The 23,244-nt window shown below is 38.8% G+C and overlaps 1 protein-coding gene across 1 annotated transcript; it reads left to right on the forward strand.

Moving 5' to 3' along the window:
- Window positions 1-3,276: 3,276 nt before the first annotated feature.
- LOC113352440 lies at window positions 3,277-18,731 on the forward strand. Its single transcript, XM_026596258.1, has 4 exons — window positions 3,277-4,838; window positions 4,941-5,009; window positions 5,281-5,476; window positions 18,381-18,731. The coding sequence occupies exons 1-4, from the start codon at window positions 3,277-3,279 to the stop codon at window positions 18,729-18,731; spliced, it is 2,178 nt and encodes a 725-aa protein (XP_026452043.1).
- Window positions 18,732-23,244: the final 4,513 nt, after the last annotated feature.

The following is a 23,244-nucleotide window of genomic DNA, read 5'->3' on the forward strand; positions in this document are numbered from 1 at the left end:
GTCAACTTCGTATAGGTTATCTTGAAAGTATTAAGATATGAGACGTTACAAGTATTACGAAGACTTGAAGAAGTGAAGAAGTAAGGAGCTACAACAACAACATCATCCTTCCACTTGAGGTTAGTGATATTTGACTTGAACTGTTTCATTCCCTAACGTATCTTTCAAAACGTGCATATTAAAAACATAACTGTGAAGCATGAATGATTATACTCTAGTTAGACATGATATTAAAGAATACAATACGAGGTCATAGGTTTTTGATAAAAATCGGGCGAGTTGAGCTCTGCAAATCGTGCGATCAACTCAGTGGAATTTTTTCGTTTTCTGTTTCCAGATTTCAATCTCTTCCTTCATTAATTCAGGTTATTCCATCGATTAATCTCAATGATTGGTGGTATATTTCATTTTCTGAATCAGGTGTTTTTTATTGTTTATCTCGATAAATTTTAATTCATTGTATTGAACTATGGGATCTGGATTGAAGATGGGTGATAGATATTTTAGTTTTTTTTGCTTCGGATCTAAAAGTTAATAGAGTTGAAGATCAAAGTTCTTATGTAGTACCTTCATTATACATATCGGATGAAGATATTGATGAAAGTTTAGATGAATGGAAGTTTAGTTTAATTGGGAGATTGGATTCTGTCACTTTGAAGTCTGATGTTGCTGAAGAGTCTTTGAGAAATCAGTGGAAAACTACAGGTAACTATAAATTGATTCCTCTTGGCAAAGGTTTCTTCATAATTAAGTTAGAAAATGAAATTGATATGAAGTATATTTGGAATGTATTTTGGAAAGTGAATTCTCAAATTCTTAAACTGAGATTGTGGGAACCTAATTTTAATCCTGCTGCTTAAAAATCAACCACTGCTTTTGTATGGGTAAATTTTCCTAGGCTGAGTATTGAGTACTGGAAAGAAAAAGTCCTAATGTCTATGGGTGATACTATTTGAAGATCCATTAAGGTGGATGCAATGAATCTTAAAAAGGAAGTTGGGTACTATGCAAGTGTCCTTGTAGAAGTGGATTCATCAAATCCAGTCCCTCATCATGTTTTAGTTAAATCCAAGTATGGTTGTTATGAACAAGAGATACAAGTTCTTAAAATACCAAGTTTCTGCAGTCACCGTAAGGTGGTAGGTCATCTTGTTACTGAATGTAGAGCAAAAAATAAAGAATCAGACCAAACAAAAGGTGTTGCTCACACTTTTGTTCAAAGGAAGATCCGAAAGATTAAGGAAAAACAGAAACAGATACCTATTGGTTTTGATATTTGTAACACTCCTAAATCACATAAGGTTCAGGAAGTTGATAAAGAATTTTTGAGTGAAGATGAGATTGTGGATGCTATTATCCCTCCATTAGAACAAACTACTGAGAAGAATATTGATGTTGGTAGTGGAAGTGGAAGTACTGGTAAATTTCATGTGCTGCAGAATTTAGTGAATGAAGATTTTCATCCTTTAAGTGTGAACAAATTGCTGGATGTTGCTTCTAGTAGTGCTTCAGCTATAAACAAGGTGATAGTGGAGAATGAAAAGGAGCACGGTGTTCAAGAAGTTGTTAAAAAAGTTATTAAACCAAAGAATATCAGTTTAATCACAACTAGGATACACAATGGTATGAATTTAGTGAAGGAAAAAAAAAAGGGTGAGAAGTCCTTCTGCTTCTCAATCTCAATTTTCTAAATGAGGATATTCTTCTTGAATGACAGAGGATTAAGGAGACCTAGAGCCAAAGATAAATTAAGAAGTTTAGTGAAATTTTTTAGTCCTAATTTAGTTTGGGTGGTGGATCCAAAAATAAAATGGAATTCCAAGGATTGTAAGAGCTTAAAGTTATCAGTATGAATCATAAGCTTATCCATAATTCAGTAAATGGTAATAAAGGAAATGTATGGATTTTTTGGAGTGCCTCAATAACTAAGCCTATTGTAGTTTCAATAACAAAACAAGTAATCACTGTTAATGTGGGAGATGTGTTAGTGTCTGGTATTCATGCAGCTTCCTTGACTGTGGATAAAAGAGAAATATGGGTTGAATTGGTGCAGATCAATGATATGGACTTACCATGGTTGTTAATTTGGGACTTTAATATTGTTCTAAGTGTTGATGAGAAAGTTGGTGGAAGAACTCCTTTAAGAGTGGCAATGCAGGATTTTCATGAAGTGATGAATGTATGTGGTCTAATGCAAGCTCCTAATTCAGGTATTCAATACACATGGTGCAATAATAGAGCAGGAGCTAAAAGAATTGTTTGTACCTTGGATAAAGCTCTATACAGCTTAAAATGAATTGAGAAATACCCTGAATGGAGTTATAAGGTGGGAGTAAGAAGTATATCTGATCACATTCCTTTGTTGGGCTCTTGTGTTATGATACTTAAAACACATAATATTCCATTTAGAGTTCTTAAAGTGTGGTTAGAACATGAAGATTTTAAGAGATTAATTCAAGAAGTTTGGAATGAAAATGTGAAGGGGAATCATATTTTTGTATTCATGCAGAAGATGAAGAAAATGAAAATAAGAATAAAAGAACGGAACTGGAGTGTTTTTAGTGATGTAAGAATCAAATTGGCAGAAGCTAAAAAATAAATTATGAATGTAGCTCTAATTTCAGATGAAGATCCAAGTAATATATTACTTATGAATAAGTTGGTGGTAGCTAGGGGAAAACATGAGCTTTTAACTCAACAACATCAATCCATCCTACATCAGAAGTCAAGAGTTAACTGGTTCAAAGATGGTAGAGCTAATACAAGATTCTTCCATACTTCAATAAAAATAAGGCAAGCTGCTAATGCTATAACAGAGTTAGAAGATGTTACTGGTGCTATTATTAATGATCAGGCCATGATTGCTTGTTCTTTAGAGAATCACTTCAAGGATAAATTTACATTCAAGGAGGTGAATTTTGAGGAGGGAATTTTTGATGCTATACCAACAGTAATTACTTCAGAAGACAACATTATGTTAGAGGAAGTACCTTCAGATCAAGAAATTAAAGAAGCAGTATTTTCTATGAAAGCTGACAGTGCTCCTGGTCCAGATGGATTCCCAGGCTTTTCTATATATTTGCTTGGGAAATCATTTGAGATGGAGTTATAAAACCAATCCAATACTGTTGGAGGAAAGGTACCATCCCAAGGAGTCTAAACTCTAATTTTTTATTTCTACTATCTAAAATGAAGTGTGCTAGAAGACCAAATCAGTTTAGACCCATAGGATTGAGTATTTGTTTTTAAATCTTTACTAAAATCTTGACAACAAGAATGTATGGCTTGATGGGGAAACTTGTGTCAGAGCAACATGGTGCATTTGTTAAGAATAGATGTATTCAAGAACAAATAGTTTTGGCTTATGAGTTGATAAATGAATTAGATATCAAGAGAAGAGGAGGGAATGTAGGTTTAAAACTTGATATCACCCAAGCCTATGACTCTTTGAGTTGGGAGTTTCTCTTTGAAGTTATGAAAAAGTTTGGCTTTTCTCAGAAATGCATAACTTGGTTACATCAACTTTTTACTTCAGCAAGAATATCAGTTTTAGTAAATGGTGGACCAGTGGGTTTTTTTGATGTGAGTAGAGGATTGAGACAAGGTGATCCATTATCACCAATTCTCTTTGTAATTTTTGAGGATGTCTTGAGTAGGAAATTGAGCAAAATGGTGGAGGAAAATGAGATAATGCCAATGGTAAACTACAGAGGTGTTCATCCAATACACATTCTATTTGCAGATGATGTTTTTCTATTCGTCAATGGGCATAAAAGGAATCTACAAAAGGTGATGAAGTTGCTAAAATATTATCAATCATCTTCTGGGCAGGTAATCAATCAGATGAAGATTAAACTTTTTGTGGGTGGAGTAACTGCTGCAAGACAACAAAAAATTGCTTCTGAATTGCTTCTGAATATCTCTCAACTTCCAGACAAGTATTTAGGAGTTATTTTGAAACCTGGAGCTGTGAAATCAAGTAATTTTTGGGGAGTGGTAGAAATGATTCAAAATAGATTAGCAAGCTGGATTGGTAAACTGTTGGCTTTTAAAGATATAATCACTTTAGTAAAATCAGTATTATGCAGCATCCCTATTTACAACATGTCAGTGTATAAGTGTCCTGTTGGTGTGGTAAAAATTTATGAAAGGCTTACAAGGAATTTTTTGTGGACAGGGGATCCATATAAGGCATTGTTAATGAATCTTGTATGGAAGATACATAATTTTGAAGCTGAATGGGCCAAATTTATGAGAGATAAATTTACTACAATAACAGGTGAATGGATCTCAGGCTATAAGAAATCCTCAATATGGCCAGGTTTAAAATGGGTGACGGAGGAAGTAAAGCAGAATACTAGATGGATTACAGGTACAAGTACTTCAATTTCAGTATGGAGGGATGCTTGGATCAAAGAAAAGCCTTTGATGAATTTTTTTGAAGATGATGAATATATGCTACAAAATAAAGACATGAGAGTGGCTGATTTAATTGTCAATGAGGAATGGCTTATTCCTTCCAGGCTTTTACAATATTTTCAAGTGGAGGAACTGCCAACCATTTCAAAACAAAAAGATACTAGGATGTGGACTGGTACTATGTCAGGAGAATTTACAGTGTCATCAGCTGTTGAATTGATTAGAAAGAAATATCAAAAGGTGAAATGGGCAAAATATGTTTGGAATCCAATTCTACATCCTACAACTGCAAGCAATGTCTGGAAGATAGTGAGAGGCATATGTTCTATTGATGAGAAGAGACAAAGCAAAGGTTTCAGCTTAGCCTCAAAATGTTATATATGTTGTAACAATACTGATAATCTAGAGAACATTTTGTGGTACTGTAATTTCAGTCAGTTGATATGGAAGTGGTTTGGAGGAATTTTCGTATTCTGCAATCCAAAGTGTGATGAATTTTGCTCAAAATAAAAATGGAGCAGTGAAGGATATCTTGATGCTGGTAGCTTCCATTACAATGATGGAACTGTGGTTCTTAAGAAACAGAATTTGTTTTGAAGATGAAAAAGTGGACTTATTGAAGTTCAAGAGGAGAATAAAACAATGTACAAAGGATTGTGCAGTGAGAATATGGAGTTACATGTGGGATTGCAGTTATGATTGCATGGTTTTCAAGAATTTTGATCTGAAAAATCAACCAATAAATCTACAGAAGATTGTAGAAGTTAGATTTCATTTACCTGCAATAAATCAAGTTCTCATATGTTGTGATGGAGCTTCAAGAGGTAACCCAGGTGTATAAGGATATGGATTTGTATGCAGAGGAGATCAGGGAGAGTTTATGTATGTTGAAGCAAAAGAAATTGGCATTGCAACTAACTTCATTGCTGAAGTTATGGCTACTATTGGTGCAGCAGAATGGGCTTTGCAGAATAATAAATTCAACATATGCATCAACTCTGATTCCAAAGCAGTAGTGAGTGCATATATATCTGGTAGATTACCTTGGTTTGTTCAGGTAAGATGGAGTAGGATAAAATAATTATTACAATATATTCAATTTTCTCATAGTTTGAGGGAAGTAAACCTTTCTGCTAATGCTATGGAAAAGAAGGGAGCAGGGTTGGAAAGAGGAGTAAAACCGAGTTACAGCACCAAACCATGTTTTCTCTCAGCTCTGGAATCTCGATAACAAGTTTATTACAGGTTTTGTTAAAAGCCATATCTAGATTACTAGGCTTCTTTCCTTGTGGGCTTTAGTAGAAGTTTTGTTAATGGGTGTTGATGGTGGATTTTAGTTCATGGATAAAATTGTAAAACCAAATTTAATATGATGAAATCATGCAAAGGATAAAGCCATTTGACAAACGATGAGCTCAGAAATCATCTCGTTTTATTTATTTGAAGCAATTCAATAAATATACAAAATTCACTCAGAATGGTGCATGTAGCAACAACCCAAATATTCTATGTATTTATAACATTATTAATTGATGCATGAGTTGCCTTGTATTTCCTGTGTTGTTCTCAGCAAGACTCTCATTATTGGTGCGGCATGACGACTAAGTGTTTACTCTTAGCAGAGTAACACGAATCTCCAAATGTCAATAGTGAGGTATGCACGAAATACCCGTACAGGCCATACCATTCTCTAACCAAGAGAACCCTGTGTCGATGCGCTTATATTAACTCGATCGAGCATGTTTAATTCCCTAAGGGAAATCTGGACTGACCATGTCAGTCTCAGAAGCGATCACGGCCACGCAAGTTGGCCGCATAATTTAACCAGCCTAGACGAACCCTAGTAGGAGCAGTAAATCACCTGATGTTCACCGGCGGGCCCGCCTATGCCCTAGCCGGTAGAACACCACGCTATACCCCTAACGCATGTCAAACGCCGGCCCCAAAAGGGGATGGCCGCGTTGCTTTGGGAATGGCTCGCACGAGCAAAGACTGCCAAAGACAGTCTCAAAACAACATCGCGACCGTTCAACTTCGCCATCCTAGTTGGACGGCTTGGATCGTTCCACGATTTATCAGTGAAGCGCTAATGCACACATTAGTGGGTCCACTCCTCACTCACCTGACCGGTTTTCTCATGACCTAGCCCTAGAGCAATGAACGCTTGCTCGAAGTGTGGCTAACGTGATGCTTAAAGGGTCGCGGAAATCCCACTAGCGTCTTAAATGGATAACAATCATCCAACTTCGCCAGCATGTTTCGATGGGTTAGATCACGCCTAGGACCATCGGGAAGGAACACATCAGTTCACCGTCGGCCCAACATGAGCCCCACGCGGTCGGTCTCCCCAAATGAGGAGCATAGCCTGCCAAATCGTTTGGCCAAAGTTGCGCACGCGTGACCGGTCCAAAACCCTAATTAGGGTTTGCGGCATTACATATATGTCACAGTTTGATCATGACCATCCATCTTCTCCAGCTCGGATGGAGGGTATAGATATAGACTAAGGAGGTCCATAAAGCATCAACATGATCATCGTGGGCCCACCTGCGCATGTAACCGTTCGGTCAAGGTGGACCATGGCTAGGCGCCTCGAAACGTGCGCCCAAAGATGGCATGCCGTGGCCCCCTAAAATCCTTTGCGGAAAAGGATTTCTGGTGCAAATCGATCACGACCACTCACCTATGCCAGACAAATTCAGTGGCCTAGATCTCACCTCCGCGAGATGGAGCGACATAGACTTGTACACTGGAATGTTGTCTACACGCATGCCCGGTCGGTCCCACCAAACACTTTGTCCATGCTTGATTTCGGTCAATCTAAAGAGTGATGCTTGCGCACCTCTTTAAAACCCTAAAATCCATCAACGGTCGCAAACATATGCCGCGGATCATCTCGTCCGTCCAACTTTGCCATCTTGGTCAGACAACCTAGGCTAAGAATTAAACGGCCAATGAGGCACCTTGGTGATCATCGTCCGCCACTCTACCACAAGGAGTGATCGGCCAAGGGATGGCCCGCCCATGCGGCCTCCAAAGGATCACTCGAACATGGTTGGGCATGCAGCTATCTTAAGACGCTTAATCCGTGACTTACTCCGTTAAGCTTTAAAACAACGATGCTTCATACGTATTGATTGTATTAGATGAATTACATGCATAGAGTATACACGATATTTCATGAATATCGATTTCTTAAATAACTTAGTTATTTAACCTAGCACCGTATGCTACTTCCCGTGGGTCCCACGATCCACTCATTCGAGACATCAAGCATGTCACAAACTGGGGGATACCTACTGGGGTATTGGTATGGAGGTTTACAACGTGCAGCGTTCAACGCGCCATTACAAGAATGTGTCAGGAGGCATGAATGGTTAACGGTGATGGGAGAAGTGGGCAAAGACGTGATCGTGGAATCACCCACACGATCCCACTACTCCATCACTCAACTTCCTCCACTTACTACGATATGAAGGTTTGCGCTCAATGACCTGTATAAATAGGTCCTTCGCCCATTTTCAAACAACACGAAAAAACACAGAAAAACCAAGTGTTGTCATCGTATGCAGAAAACACCAGAGCTGATTGCTTACATTCTTGCAAGCCAGTTCGATATTCTGATACAAGTCATAAACGACCAATACCTTCACAATCTCAACACCTTCTTCGCTTCCCTCCCTAAGATCAACCCCATCTCCTTCACTTTGTGACCGAAGCAAGTCTGGAACGACCATTTCTTGGTTTAGGCCAGAATTATATAGATTGATCTCTCGAATCAGAAAGCACTCCCGTGCAGTGCATTTGTTTAGGATTTAGATCCATTTCTCATCCACACACCCCAAAATTACCAAAACCAGCAGAAATAGTTTTCACCCATAAACAATTGGCGATCTCACAGTGGGAGATTAGTCTCTCGGTTGTGAAGTCAATTTCTTGAATATCCAATCCCATTTGGCTGATTTCAAAATGGTTGGTCTTAGGACTGCCCCAACAACTTCAAATCCTGGTTGAAGTTCCTCCGATGGAGATACCCCTCTTTCCAACGGCGTATCTGATGGTGTAACCGGAAGAATCCCAACATTGATCTAGTTAGCACGGGTGCAGGAGATTCATACGAAGAACATGGACCTGATCAAAGAAACAATAAACGGCATACTCGATCTCCTCATCAAGATGACATCAGATACGAGCGGTTCTCATGTCACGGAGATTTCTGCACTAGGGATTGATCCTCGCAACGATCCTCCTCAAGTCAATAGTTTCACTATGAACCAGAGGCCGGTGGATCAGGAAGCAGCTTCTCTAGTGGAAAGTTTATCCGAACTTTTACACCTCTCAAAGAATCAGCAGGCGGAGACGTTTGCTGCAATCAACCAAATATCCCTGGACGTGCATTTAACTCCTTTGCGTCCAGAAGCCTCAAAAAAACCAGAGATGTCTGTGAATAATATTACATTTACAGAAGAAGACATGATGGCGGAGGAAGGTCACAACCGGGCCCTACATGTTACTGCACGCATCAAGGATTCAGAGTTCAAGAGGGCCCTCATCAACACGGGAGCGTCTTCGAATGTGATTACTCTCAAGACTCTCAGGACGGCCAAGGTTCGCCCAGGAAAGATCGTACGAAAGCCTACCACGATGACAGACTTTGAAGGAAATCAAACCAACATGTACGGGTATGTCAATCTGAATTTATTTGTAGGGCCCGTCCAGTCAAAGGTAAAATTCGAAGTCATAGAAAAGGAGTCGGACTACCATATGATACTGGGGAGACCGTGGCTTCATGACAATAGGATTGTCCTGTCCCTTCGACGTATCATCAGTGCCTGAAAACTATGTTGAATAAAGAAGTCGTTCGTATTCCTACATCGTTGTCTCCTTATGCACCGATATGTGGAGTGGAATTGTTTGAACCAAGAGAAGCTCCGCGGGAAGAATCAGACAAAGTTCATTGCATCCCACTCCCCACGTGGACGTCAATCCAGGAGGAGGACCGACTTGCATCATTGAGGGATAACCCCACGATGCATCTTTGCTGACAAGGCGTTTTTCTTCATTCGGTGAAGCCGCAACCCACGCTCACACTAAGAGAGAACGGACTTTTGTGGCAAGTCGTGACCAGAAAGGGAAAACCGTATACCGACACGCTGTTAACAATTAGCAGGAGAGACTGTTACCCAGTCTCCCATCCCAACGGAATGCTACAACAACAACAAGCCGCGGGAAGAAGTGTTGGACGCTCCACGACATCTGCAAGATGGCACCAACTCCACGACTTATGAGCTCGAAATCGTTAACATTGGGAATAAGGAATATTCTAAGCCTATCTCCACCAGCTCAACCTTGTGTACGGATGAACGCACGAAGCTCGTGGAACTTCTCAAAGAGTACCAGGACATATTCGCCAGGACGTATGAAGAAATGCCTGGTTTAGATGAAAAATTGGTCACCCATCATCTACATATCATACCTGGATCCAAGCCGGTTAAACAGTCTCCGAGGCAGTTCAGACACGAGGTAGAAGAGAAAATCAAGACTGAGATTCAGAAGTTGCTAGATGTTGGCTTCATCAAATCCATTCATCATCCAACCTGGTTGGCTAACGTGGTTCCGGTAAAAAATAAAAATGGACAGATCAGGTGTTGCGTGGATTTCATAGACTTGAACAGATGCCGCCCCAAAGATTATTTTCCTCTACCTAACATCAACATGTTAGTAGATGCCACCAGAAGACACGACGTGTTCTCCTTCATGGATGGATATAGCGGATACAATCAGATAAGGATGTATGATCATGATGCGAGTAAGACAGCTTTTCGAACTCCTCTCGGAAATTTTTATTATACTGTAATGCCATTTGGTTTAAAGAATGCCGATGCAACATATCAATGCTCTATGACGGCAATCTTCCATGACGTGATGCGTAAGCAAGTTCAAAACTACGTGGATGACATAATAGTCAAATCAAAAGCTCAGGCGCCGGCACAGGAATATTACGACAAATGTTTGAGTGTCGTGAATACAAGTTGAAGATGAATCCTTTGAAATGCGCATTTCTTCAGGCAAATTTCTAGGATTTCAGGTGACTGCTGAGGAAATCAAAGTGGACCCATCCAAGACCCAAGTTTTCCTTACGATGCCGCCTCTGAGAACTGTGAAGGAACTCCAAAGCTTCATAGGCAAGGAAGGTTTAGGAAGATTCAACGAATATTTTCATCTCCAAATCATCATAAAGAGTTCGCCTATTATGTCAGCCCGGACGAGAGCGAGCCCGGGACATCTTCAGATCTACTGGAGCCGACACCTCAAGGGAGAAGCCTCAAGAAGATAGCAATATCCGCAACATCAATGAGAGACGCTTTCGGAATTTCGTCTCCCGTAGAAGAAGTAATTGCGTTACCAAAGGAGATTTCACCTGGGACTTAAGAGGAACTTCTTTACTCCTCAAAGACACGATCCAAAGATGATAATGGAAAAGGAGTGTGACTGGGGAATGCTTAGCACTGCCCATCTCAAAGATGCTGAATTTAGAAAGATGCAAGCACGCTATCATCAGGATTCCAAGATGTCCAAAGGCGAGGATGTACTCAAGAGAGCAGACGTATTGTCAAAGACCAGCGATATTTTTGGACGTCTATGAAGCGAAACGCAGATGTAAAGACGGCCTCATGAACCCAGCATGACAACATCTATCAAATCGAAGGCTCAGTGGATATTCTTGGGCAGGGGATTGTCTCTCTCTTTTCCGTTCCATGAGGCAACATCAAGGAAGCTATCGACTCTATTATTAGCTTCTCCCTATCATAACGAGACAAGCTCTACCACTGTATGAAGACTGCCAACTTCGTGCCTGTAGCTATCACGCCTCTCCCTACCAGTATTTTTTGATCACAACTGCTGCCAAGAACCGTTGTTGCTCGTTTGTTGATACCATCCCGAGCTTTACTATAGCAACAACTGCTACGGACAGAGGTAATCCAAACTTCTGCATATTTTATTTTCCCATGGAGAAGTAATAGATTCACGGAGGCGAGATGGCGACATCTTTATGGTAAATCCACCGACCAAGATAGAACCATATAATCACGCTTGGGGACTGAGGCTCAGCATGAAATTCCTTCGATGTCAGTCAAGAACTTCCTCAACACAAGGGGGATGGTCAATCAAGAAGCATGTCATTTTCAAGGGGAAACCAAACTGGAGAAGAAGCCACTTCAACGCTCCCTTTAGCAGATGCCGCTTCAACGCTCCCTCCAGCAGAAGCCGCTTCAACGCTCCCTCCAGCAGAAGCCGCTTCAATGCTCTCTCCAGAAGAAGGCGTTTCAGCTCTCTCTCTAAAAAAAGTCGCTACAACACTTCAACGCTCCCTCCAGCAGAAGCCGCTTCAATGCTCTCTCCAGAAGAAGTCGCTTCAACACTTCAACGCTCTCTAGAGGAAGCTGCTTCAACGTTCTTCCCGAGACTCGCTTTGACGTTCGCTTCAGAAGATGCTTCAATGCACTCTCCGGGACCCGCTTCAGCACTCTCTCCAGGAGACGCCTCGACGTTCGCTCCAGAAGCTGATTCAACGCTTTCTCCAGGAGCGTCTTGACGTTCGCTTCAGAAGCTGCTCCAACGCTCACCTGGACGCCTCTTGAACGTGACATGCTCCAAGGATAGGATGACCCATCTCTCCTGGTAACATCTAACTTTGTCTCATAAGTTTTATCTTTATTGGTCACCATCTAATGCCTACTCCACAATAATGCAACCATTATGTGCTAGGCAGGGGACTTAATGTTGATGGTGGATTTTAGTTCATGGCTAAAATTGTAAAACCAAATTTAATATGCTGACATCCTGCAAAGGATAAAGCCATTTGACAAACGATGAGCGCAGAAATCCTCTCGTTTTATTTATTTGAAGCAAATCAATAAATATACAAAATTCACTCAGAATGGTGCATGTAGCAAGAATCCCAAATATTCTGTGTATTTATAGCATTATTAATTGATGCATGAATTGCCTTGTATTTCCTGTGCTGTTCTCACCAGGACTCTCATTATTGGTGCGGCATGACGACTGAGTGTTTACTCTCAGCAGAGTAACACGAATCTCCAAGTGTCAATAGTGAGGTATGCACGAAATACCCGTACAGGCCATACCGTTCTCTAACCAATAGAACCCTATGTCGGTGCGCTTATATTATCCCGATCGAGCATGTTTAATTTCCTAAGGGAAATCTGGACTGACCATGTCAGTCTCAGAAACGATCACGGCCACGCAAGTTGGCCGCATAATTTGACCAGCCTAGACGAACCCTAGCAGGAGCAGGCAATCACTATGATGTTCACCGCCTATGCCCTAGACGGTCGAACACCACGCTATACCCCTAACGCTTGTCAAACGCCGGCCCTAAATAGGGATGGCCGCGTTGCTTTGGGGAAGGCTCGTACGAGCAAAGACTGCCAAAGACAGTCTCAAAACAACATCACGACCGTCCAACTTCGCCAGCCTAGTTGGACGTCTTGGATCGTTGCACGATTGATTAGTGAAGCGCTAATGCACACATTAGAGGGCCTACTCCTCACCCACCTGACCGGTTTTCTCACGACCTAGCCCTAGAGCAATGAACGCTTGCTCGAAGTGTGGCTGACATGATGCTTAAAGGATCGCGGAAATCCCACTAGCGTCTTAAAATCGATCACAACCATCCAACTTCGCCAGCATCTTTGGATGATTTAGATCACACCTAGGACCATCGGCCAGGAACACATAAGTTCACCGTCGGCCCAACATGGGCCCCACACGGTCGGTCTCCCCAAAGGAGGAGCATAGCTTGCCAAACCGTTTGGCCAAAGTTGCGCACGACCGGTCTAAAACCCTAATTAGGGTTTACGACATTACATATATGTCACAGTTTGATCATGACCATCCATCTTCTCCAGCTCGGATGAAGGGTATAGATATAAACTAAGGAGGTCCAGAAAGCATCAACATTATCACCGTGGGCCCACCTGCGCATATAACCGGTCGGCCAAGGTGGACCATGGCTAGGCGCCTCGAAACATGCGCCCAAAGATGGCATGCGTGGCTCCCTAAAATCCTTCGCGGCAAAGGATTTCTTTCGCAAATCGATCACGACCACTCACCTTTGCCAGAAAAATTGAGTGGCCTAGATCGCACCTCCGCGAGACGGAGCGGTATGGACTTGTACACCGGAAAGCCGTATACACGCATGCCCGGTCGGTCCCACCAAACACTTTGTCCATGCTTGATTTCGGTCAAGCTAAAGAGTGATGCTTGCGCACCTTTTTAAAACCCTAAAATCCATCAACGGTCGCAAACATGTGTCGCAGATCATCTCGTTCGTCCAACTTTTCCAGCTTGGTCAGACAACCTAGGCTAAGAGTTAAATGGCCAATGAGGCACCTTGGTGATCACCGTCCGTCACTCTACCACAAGGAGTGATCGACCAAGGGATGGCCCGCCCATGCGGCCTCCAAACGATCACTCGAAGATAGTTGGGCATGCAGCTATCTTAAGACGCTTAATCCGCAAATTACTCGGTTAATCTTTAAAACAGCGATGCTTCATACATATTGATTGTATTCGATGCATTACATGCATAGAGTATACAAGATATTTCATGAATATCGATTTCTTAAATAACTTAGTTATTTAACCTAGCACCGTATGCTACTTCTTGTGGGTCCCACGATCCACTCATTCGAGACATCAAGCATGTCACAAACTGGGGGATACCTACTGGGGTATTGGTCTGACGGTTTACAGCATGCACCGTGCAACGCGCCATTACAAGAACGTGTCAGGAGGCATGGACGGTTAACGATGATGGGAGAAGTGGGCAAAAACGTGATCGTGCAGTCACCCACACGACCCCACTACTCAATCACTCAAATTCCTCCACTTCTTACGAGATGAAGGTTTGCGCTCAATGACTTGTATAAATAGGTCCTTAGCCTATTTTTAAACAACACGAAAAAGCACATAAAAACCAAGTCTTGCCATCGTATCCAGAAAACACCGGAGATTATTGCTCACATTCTTGCAAGCCAGTTCGATATTCTGATACAAGTCATAAACATCCAATACCTTCACAATCTCAACACCTTCTTCGCTTCCCTCCCTAAGATCAACCCCATCTCCTTCACTTTGTTACCGGAGCAAGTATGGAACGACCATTTCTTGGTTTAGGACAGAATTGTATAGATTGATCTCTCGATCAGAAAGCACTCCCTGCAGTGCATTTGTTTAGGGTTTAGATTCATTTCTCATCCACACACCCCAAAATTACCAAAACCAGCAGAAATAGTTTTCAACCATAAACAATGGGTTTCTGTTTTTTAATTTCCTTGAGTTAGTAAATTATTCTTTGTCTTTGTAACTTTGAGTATTTGTATTTTTCCCATAATGAGTAATAAAAATGGAAATTGATTGAGCAAAATAAAAAAAAACAAAAAAACAATACGAGGTGTATTGTTTAACCGTTAAACTTTGTATATAAGACATCGACATAATCGTTTGAATGCTATTGTGATTATGTATGGGTATGATGTGAAGATTTCATCCTAGGAAACAATGTTTTACATTCATTTAAAGGAAGTAAATTCATGAAATTATTTTGTGAATCGAAAAGTAAATCGCTAGGCTTATTGGTATTGTTATTTATTGAATATATTTTGAACTACCAATATGTGTGATTAGTATAACCGCTCATGACTTGTTTATGTTCCTGGTAAAACTATTCATAAGGCCTGAATTTTGTATTGGTATGACTTTTATTAGTGAAACTGATCTTAAGTAATCACCTGAGATGGTATGATCGATTTAGTGTTGTTGGTATGACCAACTCTAGGCAAAGAGGAACCGATCCTAGCAAGAGGTGCAACCGATCACAAGAGGGGAATCGATTCTTGTGAGAGGTGCAAAACGTTACTAGATATTTGGAACCGATCCATGAACATGTGCAACACGTTTTTAGACATTGTGAACCGATCCTATGGACATGTGCAACACATACAAGTAAGATACCATATATATGTGGGAACCGATCCTAGTACCTGGACAACCGAATTTTCGGAAAGCTAGTGTGACTAAATCAAGTACTCACATGGAGGTAGAACCAAACTTGTTTTGGTAGAACCATGAAACCCATGAGTGGTGATTGAGTGTTCTTGATCAATCACATAGTTCTTGAAAGTCAGATGAACCAATTCTTAACTTTTTTGGAAGTGTGGCAAATCGGTTTCAAGATTATAAGTATGAAAGTAACTTACAAAGTTAATATGTCGACATACTTTGAACATGTGCAGTAACGCTTATCTTTTATTGTTCAAAGATATTCCTTAATAGCTAAAGGAAAATCCCGGATCGAAAAATAAATTGAGAATCTTTTAATTAAGGTTTTTAATTTTATTTTTGGAAAATGAAAATTAGTAATGTGCATTTACTAGTTGGATATTTTCTAAGAGATTTTCGGTCAATGTTTGGACAAAGCATTTCCAGGAATTATGGAAACCGAATTTGGAATATATTGCATATCTTGAGAATATTTTCGGTTTTAGAAATTCCTTGGTGTCCAAACTTCCTTGGTCTATAAATATCAAAGTTTGCATTTCGAGCAAACTAATCCTCGGAGCCAGCAAAACTATCCAGTTGTGTTGTTACTGGTGGAGCCACCTATTCGGAGAAGAAAGTAACCTAATTAGACGAAATCTCTTACGACCGCTCGGTTTAAAGACTTCTTTGGGATTGAGAAGCTCTATTAGTACCGTTGGTGGGAAACTAGAAAATTGCGGTTTATTATTAGTTTTCGATTGATTTGATTGACTAACGGTTGTTGAACTTTGATTGCACCTAGTTTGTTTATGCTTGAGAATCTTCTCTTCTGATAAGATTCACTCAAACTAGATCGAAATTTCGACGGGGATCTTTAGACTGTTTGTAGATCGAAAGACGTCTTTTGATAATTTATTGTTAACAGACTCCGTTCTGTGCGTGATTGATCACAAGAGATTCAATTTGATTGTGTGCAGGTGTTTATTGAAGATCTAAGAAGATTTGAAGAAAAAGAAGACTTTGAAGATTTGTGATTTGGGTTCATAATCTTTGGTGTGCACAATACTTGTTTCGGTTAAAGAAGATCCAACTATAATCAGTTTATCCTTGTGGTAGATTGGATTGATTAGTTGAGTAGATCGGCATCAATACAATTCTTTGTGATTCAAAGTATTGATTGCAATATCTTGACAATTACTTTGGTAGTTGTTATTAGATAGATTTAAGGACCTCACAAAGGAGTTTATTGGGATAAACATAAGAGCCTTTTACCGAACTCACATCACTTGGTTGAAAAGAGTTGTTACCAAACATATTTGTTGTTCCTTTACTGTTTGGAATAAGTACCAAAAGAATTGTTCCAAGTACGTGACTTATTACAAGTTGGAGGCGTGAGAATACAGACGGAACTAGGTGAACTATAGATTTAGTTGCTTGGTCAACTATACGAAGTTGGTTTGATTTTGTATAGTGGATTAATTCTGAGAGTATTCAATCTGGACAAGGTCCCGGGGTTTTTTTCTGCATTTGCGGTTTCCTCGCTAACAAAATCTTGTCGTGTCTTTTACTTTTCTATTTTCGCAATTATAATTGTTTTTGTTATAATTAGAAGTAAAATACACAAACGTTAATTCCTATTTACTTGAGAGTAATCTTATTGTGTTTGGTTAAGTCCGACCGTTTATCAAGTAAACATACTTCGTTGTTATATTGTCTCGATCACGTATCCATAGACGATCACACGAAGTGTGAACCGATTAGTTGTATTGTCTCGACTCAGTCCATAGACAATCACTTTCGGAGAAAGGACTTATAGGTGGAAAAGTTTTAGATTGAGGTATATTTGGGTACCCTCGACTTTTCAAAGCTAAATTCTATAACTACGGCTACACTAGAAATATCTTCTTATTCATTAAAGAGAACTCACTCCTCTCTTACAACTTTAATACCAAAGCCTAACAAAGAAAGGACCACTCACTACTCCACAGTTGTCGCATAACCAATCATACTCTAATCTGGAAATAACAGCTAAGTAACATAACAACTAAAGCTGTAACGGTGTACAAATAGGAAATGATTAACGCACCTAGATTACAGATAAGGGCACTCCTAGCTAGCAACTAACAATATTGCAATAGTAGAGGCACATGACAAGTGGTTAATAAATCTAAGTAGAATCTACATCAACATGCAACCTATATGCAAAAGTTTCCAAGTTTAAGATCAAGGCTACTAATAAAAATGGGGTGTTATCATCGATTCAAGGTGCCTACTATATGTACACAATTGAGACAGTTACCTAAGCATTTCAATCTTTGATGTTACTATGAATCAAACCAATGAAACATTACCATTACTTTTGTTTTTCCTTGGCTTACCCATTCGATATATACAACATGATACAACATGGCCAGTTTTCCTAGTCCTATTAGGATTTCAAAAAAACAAGTATTTAACAAGTAAAATATTGATTCAAATTGATACTCTTAACTGAAAATGTGATTTCCATAATTCAATTTCAAATTCATATTGATGCAAGCATACAAACCATATGCTATCTACATATGTCACAAGAAACAAACTAGAATCTGGGTAACAAAAAGATTAATAATTAAACTCCTAAGTTAAATATCCAAGTCTTTCATTATATTTTGATTAAGTCAATTCCTTTGCTCTAGTGGAAACTGAAAATAAAGATATGCTCCACTGATGAAAACATGAAAAAGAGAAATTTCAGTCTTGCTTCTAGATGTCCCTTTTGTAGAAATGATGAAGAAAACTTAGAACATATACTGTGGAACTGTAATCACAGTGAGATTGTGTGGAAATGACTAGGTGACATGTTCTGTTTTAAAAATCCAAGATCATTTGAGGTGATTTTTAATTTTGCTAAGCAAAAGAGCTCTGCAGTTAAAGAAATATGGATGACTGCTGCATTCATTACATTGAGAGAACTGTGGTTTTTGAGGAATAAATGTGTATTTGAAAATGAAAGGTTCAATGAACAAATTATCAAGACTAGAATTCTTAAACTTACTACTGAGAGTGAAGTAAGAATGAAAGGAAAAATGTGGAACTCAGCATATGACTTGCAGATTCTGAAACTTTTTAACATGAGCTGTGGAAGAACTGTCTTAACAAGAATCCAAGAAATCTATTTTTTCCTTCCAGTGAACAATCAGATTTTACTTTGCTGTGATGGTGCATCAAAATGGAACCCAGGAATGTCAGATATGGTTTTGTAGGGAGAACTTCAGATGGTGAATGTATAGTTGACATGGCAGGAGTCTGAGAGTGGCTACAAACTACTTTGCATAAGTTATGGCTTTACCGTGTGCTGGTACATTGAAGGTTATATTCAGAATAGATTCCAAAATAGTTATACAACATTTACATCAGGGCATATTCCATGGTTTGCAATCACAAGATGGAGTAAAATTATTGAAAAATTGCAGTCCTGGAGCTTTATTCACAGCTACAGAGAAGTGAATTTCTCTGCAGATTCTATGGCTAAAAAAGGAGCAAATATGGCAAGAGAAGAAAATTTACTCTTCACAGAAAGAGCACCATTCTTTCACAGTATGTAAGTTGAAAATCATCCTTAATAGAGATTTTGCTAAAGTATGTTCTATTTTATTCCCTTTTAGTTTTTCTTTATTCAATAATGTAAACAGCCTAGTTATAAAAAAGGCAGTTAAGTGCCTAATGGGCTTTCGTTGTATTTGTTGAACACAGCAGAAAAAAAAAATTGATTCCTATGTTCTTACTAATAAAGAATCTTAAGAATGTAAAAGTACATACACGTAACTATATTAATGCATTTAAATCATGAAAGTTCCTAACGAAAACGTCCTAAGCTCACTTCACAAGCCCTAAAGGTTCTCTATGCTAAGCTCGGATACCAACTATAACAACCTTACTTCCCACATAATTCCGGCTGATGATTATGCAGAAAATATGTTGTTAATTTCCTATGTAAGGTATGTAACCGCAAGAAATTATGGGATCACATCCCATTATACTGTTGATATGCAGAAGGGAAAAATATTTACTATGAAAGATACAAAAAGATTACAATAATTCCAAGTTCATAGGAAGTATAATTGCTTGCCAGCGGTTTCAAATCCCAACAATAAATTACTAAAACAAATATCCCTACTTCCTCACAACTATAATTCATAAAAATATAAAACAAAAAGTGTGGATATCCACCCAGCTAGATATCTTCCAAATATCCACCGGAACTGAAATTAAACAAACTCTTTCACGATCTCTAGTAATACTTGAAAAATTGTCAGTGAGAGTTAAACTCCAAGCAAGTTCACTCGATCACCGAGTCACGAATAAATATAAAAATGGTATATAAATATATCGTAAGTCAGTATGTCACAAGAAAATGAAAATTTGGACACTAACTACAAGTGGAGCGGTTACTGCCTAAAAAGGTCTAAAATTTTCCGTTCGACAATCATTAGCAGTATGATAAAAACAAAAACTCATTTCAAATAACATCCCATAACTCAATGAGAAATCGAAACCTATCAGCAATCACATTAAGTGCGTCGGGGACATATCTACAATGTCTGAAAAACATATTGTACCTGTATATACAGCTGTACTAAGAGCATATATATAACAGTACGAGGAACGCATCCAGACCCATTTCCATTTTTAGGAATGAGATTTAATTAGCACACTGCTTTTGGTGGCTTACACAAATCCACCTAGCCAAGGGTATCACTCCAAAGATATAATCACCACTTATGTACCCCCATCACTATTCTAGGCTAACCAACTTGTTACTACTGCGAAACCAGATAAGTCCCAACTTTCTGACATACCAAGTATCCACTAACTAACAGTTGGGCATAATACTCCTCATTTGCAGTCACACACACCAGATTTACACTCCAACAAATTCCATTACCAATCTCATGGTTATCATAGCTAATAAGTTATGCTCATTTCATCATAAATCTCCACTAACAGGTATGACTAGTACTTTATCCACTTAGTGGTCTAAACAATAATCTCCACTAACTATTTAATATTAGTGCTCACTGAAATTCCATTCAAATCTAAGCAACATGTGTTAACATCGTGACATAATTGGACTCAGTACTTAAGTAATACAGAGTAATATTTACAAAAGAATAATGACATTTAAACCAGTATTTCCATCATTAACCATCACATCCAGCCCATCAAATATTCCCTTTACATGTCAATCATTGGGTAACCTAATGCCTAGATTCGACGGCTAATCCTACGGGAACCTATCACGCTATGAACCAAGAAACTTGACCAGCAAATATCTACCTTAATCATACTACCCTGGTCAGCATGTTACATATGGAAATAAATCATCTCGCCATACAGTTAGCATCCAACCTTATATCTAGATTTGAATGGCTAATCCAAAGAATAACCATCACGTCCCATACATTGAATGATCACAAAATTTACACATATATATATATTCAGTACCCAAAACATAATAACTTAGCAAGCAACGGGAATTGACACACAAAAATATGGATTTAGCCATTTATCATGCTCACCACATCACACATCAAGAGATACATCTACTTACCTCATCCATAATTCAGGTTAAAAAAGCAGTTCAATTAGATCACAAGCAACAACTGAATATAAAATGAAGCATGAATATGTAGGATCCACGAGATATTTAATTGTCACTTCTACAACTATCCGAGACTAAGAGGTCGAATTAAACTTGCTGCAACTCCCTCAAGTAACCTGATTGATCCTTTAGGTAGAAGTTTCCCTCAATTATCAAACCCTAAAGATAATACAACAAACACAAAAAGAAAATTTAATTATAAGTAAAATCCCTGATCATAAGGAAGACTAAGAAACCTAAATCAGATTCTTACCGTTTACACCGTTCGGTTTCTTTTTCTAAACTTATTTCCCCCTAATCCTTAATTGTTTAAGTTGCCGCTATGGAGAAATGACTCTTAAATCTCAATCTATCCCGGTACCAGGAAGGTATCGAATCTCAGGTAACCCTATTTTGTTAATACTAATCAAACTCTATGGTCAACTAGGCACCATAATGTTAATTGATACGGGGTACTTACAAATAAAACGGCCGGAAACATTTATAAATCTATTTTTCGTATTAAAATTAACCACACATAGAAAGAATAGAATTGACGGGTATTACGAAAATATTTGCTTATAATTTTCAGACAGAGTTGTGATCTCAAATATGTGATTGGGCAATTGATTTTTTCTTCTATTTCCCCTGCTGGCTTGATTATTTTTCGTTTTTTCTAGTTGGGTTGTTTCTTGTAAGCCGTTTGATGTAGGCTAGTCTTCATATATATTTTTTTCCTTTTTATATTCCAAAGGAGCGTGATTGAATCCATTGGTTGATTGTTATATTTTAATTTTGAGTTCGATCTTTTGTGTTTTTCGTTTTCTCTATTTAGATAAATACAAATCCTATCTCTACTGGACGTCAAGTTATTTCTAAATGCGTATGTGCCATGATATGTTGGCAGACTTGCATTTCAATATACATATATATTTTTTATTCAACTGTGTATGTATCATAACACTTTCTGAAAAGTGGGGGTCTAACAACCTCACCCAACATTTCGCTTACCAATCTATACGGACTAACTCCAATATACTTTTAAGAGAATCAACTAGACAGTCAGACTCAATCTTAAGAAAAGTATATCAAGGAGTTATATCTCAATCTCTCAATTCAATATGCAATCAAACAAATAAGAATTTGCAAGCCTGATTGAATATAAGAGAAATAACTTGAACGGTACCAAAGACCAATGTTCAAGGATCAATCAATTTCAATCAACTGGTTGGATTTACCAATTGATCGATACAACGCACAACCTGTAATATTTCAATTATATAACAAAATATAATGCGAAAAAGAAATAACACAGACACCAGAAGTTTTGTTAACGAGGAAACCGCAAATGCAGAAAAAACCCCGGGACCTAGTCCAGATTTGAACACCACACTGTATTAAGCCGCTACAGACACTAGCCTACTACAAAGCTAACTTCGGCTTGGACTGTAGTTGAACCCTAATCAATCTTACACTGATTCAAGGTACAGTTGCGCTCCTTACGTCTCTGATCAGCAGGATACAACGTACTTGATTCCCTTAGCTGATCTCACCCACAACTAAGGGTTGCTACGACCCAAAGTGGAAGACTTGATAAAAAAATATGTCTCACATAGAAAAGTCCATTGAATAGATAAATCTGTGTCCCACAGATATACCAACGAGTTTTTGTTTCATCTTTTGATAAATCAAGGTGAACAGGAACCAATTGATAACCCGGACTTATATTCCCGAAGAACAGCCTAGTATTATCAATCACCTCACAATAATTTTAATCGATTAACGAAAAAAGATATCGTGGAATCACAAACGATGAGACGAAGATGTTTGTGACTACTTTTCTATCTTTCCTAGCGAAGAAATTAATTCAAGCCAATCTTACAGTTTTACTCACACACGATAGAAAACAGCAAGACCAGATTACGTAACTACAGAAAAAATAGTTGGGCCTGGCTTCACAATCCCAATGAAGTCTTCAAGTCGTTAACCTACATGGTTTCGTGAAAAACCTATGGTTAAAGGAGAATCGACTCTAGCTTATGCAACTAGTATCACACATGATGTGTGGGGATTAGGTCTCCCACTTACTAGAGTTCTCCCTTATATAGATTTCAAATCAGGGTTTGCAATTTAAG

This window comes from Papaver somniferum, chromosome 2 (assembly GCF_003573695.1).
Source record: "Papaver somniferum cultivar HN1 chromosome 2, ASM357369v1, whole genome shotgun sequence".
Taxonomy (NCBI): domain Eukaryota; kingdom Viridiplantae; phylum Streptophyta; class Magnoliopsida; order Ranunculales; family Papaveraceae; genus Papaver; species Papaver somniferum.

Excerpts from the sequence above, each read along its gene's own strand:
- LOC113352440 (XM_026596258.1), top strand. The coding sequence starts at position 3,277 with ATGTATGGCTTGATGGGGAAACTTGTGTCAGAGCAACATGGTGCATTT. Across the intron at positions 4,839-4,940 it reads AATCTAGAGAACATTTTGTG|TGAAGGATATCTTGATGCTG; the intron begins GTACTGTAATTT and ends AAAATGGAGCAG. Across the intron at positions 5,477-18,380 it reads GATTACCTTGGTTTGTTCAG|CAAAAGAGCTCTGCAGTTAA; the intron begins GTAAGATGGAGT and ends AATTTTGCTAAG.